We start from the raw sequence: 6,174 nt of genomic DNA on the forward strand, positions 1-6,174 counted from the left end.
AATCTCACCTATCAACCGGAAAACAACAAAATTCCAATTTCTCATTCAAGCCTAAATCTACTTCGGACCTCCAAAACGCATTCCGATCACGCTCCTAAGTCCCAAATCATCTAACGGAGCTAACTAAATCATAAAATTTCCAATCCGAAATCATATACCAACAAGTCAAAACTTGGTCAAATCTTTCAAATTTTTAAGCTTCAAACTGAGAACCGTACTTTCAAATTCATTCTGATTATCCTGAAAACCAAAACCGACGATTTACATAAGTCACAATACATCACACGGGGCTAGTCATGCCCGAGAACTGACAAGCGAAGTGCAAAAGCTCAAAACGACTGGTCGGGTCGTTACACTCAACATCTTCGAGTCGATGAGATAATATATTTCCATCAGCAATGTGGCGAGAATAGTGAATGCTTAATCGAGCTTTCCATGCTCTAAAAAGCCTTTGCATAGTACTAATGACAAAGGCTTGCAACACATGCTCTTGCACACTGCCAAGAACTTCAAACTTATCCTGCACATATATATGTAACATTATATTGATTTTAACTACAATAGTAAACCATGTAATTTGAAGCCAACACAATATTGAAAATAACTTGTTACCTTAACCTTTAACCACATTGTTTCTCCATATTTTGAAACAATCTTTTGTCAATTCCTATCTCGGAATGAGATAGTGCTCCTCATGATCAAACCACAATAATTAACAATATCTCTTGCCCTAGCACCTACTACTATATCAATGTCATCTAGAATCGTAATTGTGATTTTTCTGCCGTACTTAGTTTTAATATCTACAATTTTAGATTTATATTTTCCTCTTCCTCTTTTTTTGTTCCTGGAAGAAACTGCAAAGGAAAAAATTATACTGAGAAAGCATAGTATTGATACTTGTACCAATCAATTTAAGAAATAATATACGTGGCCAAATATATATATATATATATATACATGCGTAGTTACATTAAAGGGAAAAATAAAAAACTAACCTACACTACCAATTTCAGCTTCTGAAGAAGGATACGCACTTATGTCCAAATTTCTTGATGAAACTGTCTCTACAGAAGGTCTCTGCCAAGGGTTGCTTGATATTTGCCTTGTCTCGATAGGTTCTTGACAAGGATTATTTGATTCTCCTGTCTCTAAGGATGCTCTAGTATTTCCCCTTAGCTGCAATTGTGGCTGAGACGTCGCTCCAGAATTGCTACGTCCTTGAAAATGGCCACGTCCACAGCTAGTTCCACCTCGACCTTTGCCTCGTCCAATTCCTATCATGTTGAACCTCCTGCATTATATAGAAAAAAATTAGTAAGAACAAAGGTGAAATGCAACAAGAAAACCGTTTACTCCATCTTTGTATCTTTGGTCTCCTCTATTCCTAAGATTCAACCAACTTTTATCCATTCTTATTTTTTTGGATAAAAGGCAATCAATTAATTAAATAAATGTGAAGTGCAACAACAACCAGCATATCAACAAGAACATAAGTGGAAAAGATGAACAAATCAAACCACCCATAAAAAAATTAGTATTGCAGCAACAACTTTTTCCTGTAAGAGTAGGATCTCAATAGAAACAGTGCATCAAACGAAAATACAATAATACTATACTAGTCAAAGAGGGAAATGTTTATTGTCCAACATGGTCACTTTTCTATAAAATATCTCAATTCCACAATGTAGACATCTATTAATGAAATTAAGCCATTTTTGTACCACATACTTTTAAAATGAGAAACTAAAGTTTTATAAATTACAAAATACCAAGCACTAAGATAGCGCTCAGTACATAAAGGGTATTCTCCCGGATGTTAATACAAATTCTCATCCATTCATATAATGCGCAGACTAGTTATGTAATTTCTATTCCTTTTTATATTGTTTATCTTTTATAACAATCAGTGAGCAAATCCTTATAACTTACAAGCACGAATAAATTCCCCAAATATCACACGACTAAGAGAGTCAACCACATCTAAAACAATAATTACCTCTGATCTCAACCTTAAAGAAAAGAAAAAAATGGGAGAAGACATTATACTACTGAAAAATTGGTCTATGGTAACGCATGGAAAACCGTTCTAATAGCAATTCAAAATTCATCTTATGTAAGGTCTAGATCTTCATTGCCTCCATCTTCCATTTCTTGATCTACACCACCTACAAAAGAGGATAAATAAAGTCATTGCCCTTCAAGATCTTCATTGCCTCCATCTTCCATTTCTTGATCTACACCACCTACAAAAGAGGATAAATAAAGTCATTGCCCTTCAAGAGAATCCGGTCTAGGAATGCTCATAGCATAAAGTGCTACGTAAAAAGAAAAGGACATGACTGAAATAACTTGCTTGAGTTTACTAGCTTTTTGGTTATGATGAAAAATCTTTACATCTGATTACAAGGGACAATATCACCTGTGATCAAACCTTTGCATCACCAAATGGACTAAATTATCCCTCCATCACAGTACCAAAAATCAAATCTCAGAAGCACATCTTCAGTATCTCGAACTGTTTATAACGTGGGAAAAACAAGAAGCATTCACAAGGCAGTTGTCTTTGCACCAACGCGTGTCAATGTCACTGTGGTGCCGCGAAGATTAGCCTTCACTAGATATTACCATAAGATAAATTTTACAGCGAACTTCAAGGTGGTTGCACCAACACAGGGATATGTGTTTGGTTCCTTGACATGGAGAAACAAAACATAGGTTTCACAAGAAATCAGTAGCAAAACAGCTGCTAAAAAGCCAGCTGAAAAGCTGCTAAAAAGCAGCAAAACAGCTGTAACAATCACCTTCTTAAAGCTGCTGCAAAATTCAGCAATTCTACTTCCCAAACCAACCCAAAAACACAGCAAAACCAGCCGAGAAGCCAGCTGAAAACCAGCGTGAGCCCCATCTAGAATCGACCCTGAAACAACTCCAAAACGCAGCCAAAACTCCCTTAAAATGACTCCACAAACAACCCCTCTTTCTCCACCATAAATCTCCTTTAAAACTAGTAAAAAAACATTGCCATAGATAGATAGAGAGAGAGAGAGAGAGCACAGTGGTAGAAGAAGCAACATAAAAAGAAAAGAGGAGAAGAAGAAGAAAGAGAAGAGGTGTAACATTTGGTACAGACTAACCTTGATTGTAACTGCAAGCAGTTGGACGATTGATTAGTTGAATAGCAGCTTGTTGTGTAGAGAAAACTTCTCCAGATGCACGAGCACTGAACATTAGCATGTTAGGATCAAGTTGCAAATCGGGGTTGAGACGTTGAAGACGTGCGACGACGTTCACTGTAATTTCTTGTTCCATAGCATCCTTTTGTGCATTGAATTTTTCCAGCATTCTTTGTTCCATCCTCTCTTCCATTTCTTCCATTTTTTGTTGCATCCTCTCATCAGTAGCATCGATTAAACTGATAGCACATCAAATAAACTCAAGATCTTTTAAGCAGAATATATGTTTTGACTAGATTAGACTCCAGATAATTTATTTTCTATTGTCACAACCACAATTGCAGAGAGGAGATTATTTTAGCAGCACAAGTAGCATTAAATATGATATATAACCACCAACTAAAACTTGTTATATTTAATTTAATATCAAACACAAGAATCTGCCAGAAAAGCAATGGTGGCACACAAATATTAATTTTCTCAAACTAGAGATGATTGCATTCGTTATTCTATATTAAATAAATAATAAAGAAGAATTATTGAGGCATATATGAGATTGTGATCTAATTAACTATTGTCACCTGACCATTGAACTGTACGATGACAAGTGTAGAGCATTCCTCTACTATCTTATGATATTTCCAAACTGAGAAATTCTAAAAAAATATAATAAGCTTGAAACCTTCATTATATGGCCAGCTGGCACAAATTACCCAATTCTAATTCAACTAAAGAAGAATATCAAACTTGATATAAGTGAACAATTACTGCAAATCCAAACTTGGATAAAGTAAATTTATCGCAATGCAAAGCCATGGTTAACTTGTCATTTCTAGATTCAAGCAATAGCAGCAACACTTACCAGTGTAGTGTTAATTGCAGTTGCAAATTCAAGCAATAGCAGTAACTTTTTTCCATAATGATCTGCAAAAAAAGTATTTAATTGAAGATTGATAAACTTGAAAGATGGTTTCTTTTTTCCATAATGATCTGCAAAAAAAGTATTTAATTGAAGATTGATAAACTTGCAAGGGCTAACCATCTTTCGACAACAACAACCCAGTACAATACCACAAGTAGGGTATTGTGTACTTAGCCCTACCCTGGGGTAGAGAATGGACTAACCATCTTTAGCTCAAAAAATAAAAATAAAAATACTGAAAAGCAAAAGCAACGAGTAAGAGAGCTAGAAGGCATTGCAAATGAAACATGATTTGTTGTTAGTAGGTGATTACTTCAGGGAAGATATGAAACTAGAAACACTAACGGAAATTTCCTCCGCCTCTGTCCTCTCTGCAACTAAGTTCTATATAGCTAAAGACAAGGTATGTGCTTTATTAGGGTAAGGAATCAAAATAATAAAACTAGAAAAATACATCAAAAAAGCAACAACAATACACTAACAAATAATATAAGGAAAACAATGACTAAGCAAAATTTCAACATTCAATACATCATAATTATCAGATGGCTCTAAACTAGACCTAGCAAATTTGACAAAATATCTCACACTTCCACTATGCCATGAAACAGAATTAACAGAAAGCATCCATGTCGATCAAACTTGGTAAAATACCATAAAGCAATTAAAGATCAACATTAATATGTCTCTATTGATGTTGGGTGGAGCAAGTTCCTGGTCAAAATTTAACTGCACTCAGTCATTACAACAGGCTGCGCTTCCCTGCACTATCTTTGAGTGCCAAATTCCAACTTCATATATCCTATTACTAATTTAAGGACATAAACTAACAATTCGATTGATGATAACCGCAAAAAAAAAGGTTGAAGAAAGTCATCAGAGAGAAGGTTTTAGATAAGTCTCAACTTTTTATGCAAGCAAGGGAAGTTTGTATTTTTTGGGTTAATTAATCACTCAAGAGATAGAATATTTAAAATGCAAAGAAATGAATGATCAATATAGTGGGATTAGAAAATTAAGCACGAGATTTCTGTACCTTTTCCATTTGCAAGAATAAAAAATGTCACCTTATTACAAGGATCAAGAAAGAGGGTCATTCCCCTTAATCTTTCTCGTTGTACTTAGTCAAGGCAGTCATGAATAAATAAGCATACATTAATCAATAACATAACTTTTCCAGTCAGCTTCCACAAAATTGAAAAAATAAGGACACACCAAACAGGAAACTAAAGAATCCGATGTACTGCAAAAGCAATCGAAGCAGATATATCGACCAAATTTCCCGAAAAACGTGCTCAATGTACAACTTTACTTTTCTATTCTGCTTTGGTAGATCCCAAATAGATGAAAGAAGACACTGAAACTTGCGAGACAGATCCAGAACAAGCTTTATGGTTTTTCAGCCCCAATTGTTTCTTTAAAAAAATTTCATTGACAACTATAAGTCTGCAGAAGGTGCTCTAGATTCTGTTCAGATTGTCAATCACAAAGCCCTCCCGCTTTGTGATGGATAAAACCAAAACGAATTTAATTGAAGAACCAAATTTTAACACAATCAAGGATAGTAGAAAAAGATTTACAAAAAAGGCGTCAAAAAACTTACATAGCAAAAGTCACTTGTGTTGGATTTAGGGATTTGGGGAGAGCACCTGGGTTTGGGAACTTTCTCGTCTGTGTTCAAAGTGAGAGAAGAGGAGCCTTATTTGGGGTATATGATTGAGCCTTATTTTGGGAAAGAAGTTTTTAACTTACCCAGCGAAAGAGCAGTCGACACTGAGAAAGGGCTTTAGGCGATGGCTATCAAGAAAAAATACCTCGATTCCTGTATATTTTCAAATGGGTTAGAGAAATTAAAGGTGAAATTGAAGAAATAATCATTCTCGCTAGTTGCATGTACCACCCAAAAGAATTTAGGATTCAAACACATACCTAATTTGAGAATATAATTTCTGTTTAGGGCTCTAGATATCGGTTTACATTTGGGATTTAAGGATAGATTCTAGAGATTTCAGGGAATTGGATGGATAATTATTAGTAAGAGTGGGAGAAAACCCCTTTTGCTGAGAGAGAGTGAGA

At 35.1% G+C, this 6,174-nt stretch overlaps 1 protein-coding gene across 2 annotated transcripts; it reads right to left on the reverse strand.

The window, feature by feature from the left end:
* Positions 1 to 1,860: 1,860 nt before the first annotated feature.
* On the reverse strand, positions 1,861 to 6,174 carry LOC104211754 (uncharacterized). Of its 2 annotated transcripts, XM_009760878.2 has the most exons (6): positions 6,028 to 6,174; positions 5,851 to 5,920; positions 5,702 to 5,769; positions 4,039 to 4,100; positions 3,138 to 3,415; positions 1,861 to 2,246 (listed from the first exon to the last, which is right to left on the reverse strand). In XM_009760878.2, exons 4-6 carry the CDS (start codon positions 4,092 to 4,094, stop codon positions 2,191 to 2,193), a joined length of 390 nt encoding a protein of 129 aa, XP_009759180.1. In that variant the 5' UTR covers positions 4,095 to 4,100; positions 5,702 to 5,769; positions 5,851 to 5,920; positions 6,028 to 6,174; the 3' UTR covers positions 1,861 to 2,190. The 2 variants fall into 2 exon arrangements, with proteins under 2 accessions (XP_009759180.1, XP_009759162.1); XM_009760860.2 differs by lacking the exons at positions 5,702 to 5,769; positions 5,851 to 5,920; positions 6,028 to 6,174 and adding an exon at positions 4,753 to 5,668.

This window comes from Nicotiana sylvestris, chromosome 8 (assembly GCF_000393655.2).
Source record: "Nicotiana sylvestris chromosome 8, ASM39365v2, whole genome shotgun sequence".
Classification (NCBI taxonomy): domain Eukaryota; kingdom Viridiplantae; phylum Streptophyta; class Magnoliopsida; order Solanales; family Solanaceae; genus Nicotiana; species Nicotiana sylvestris.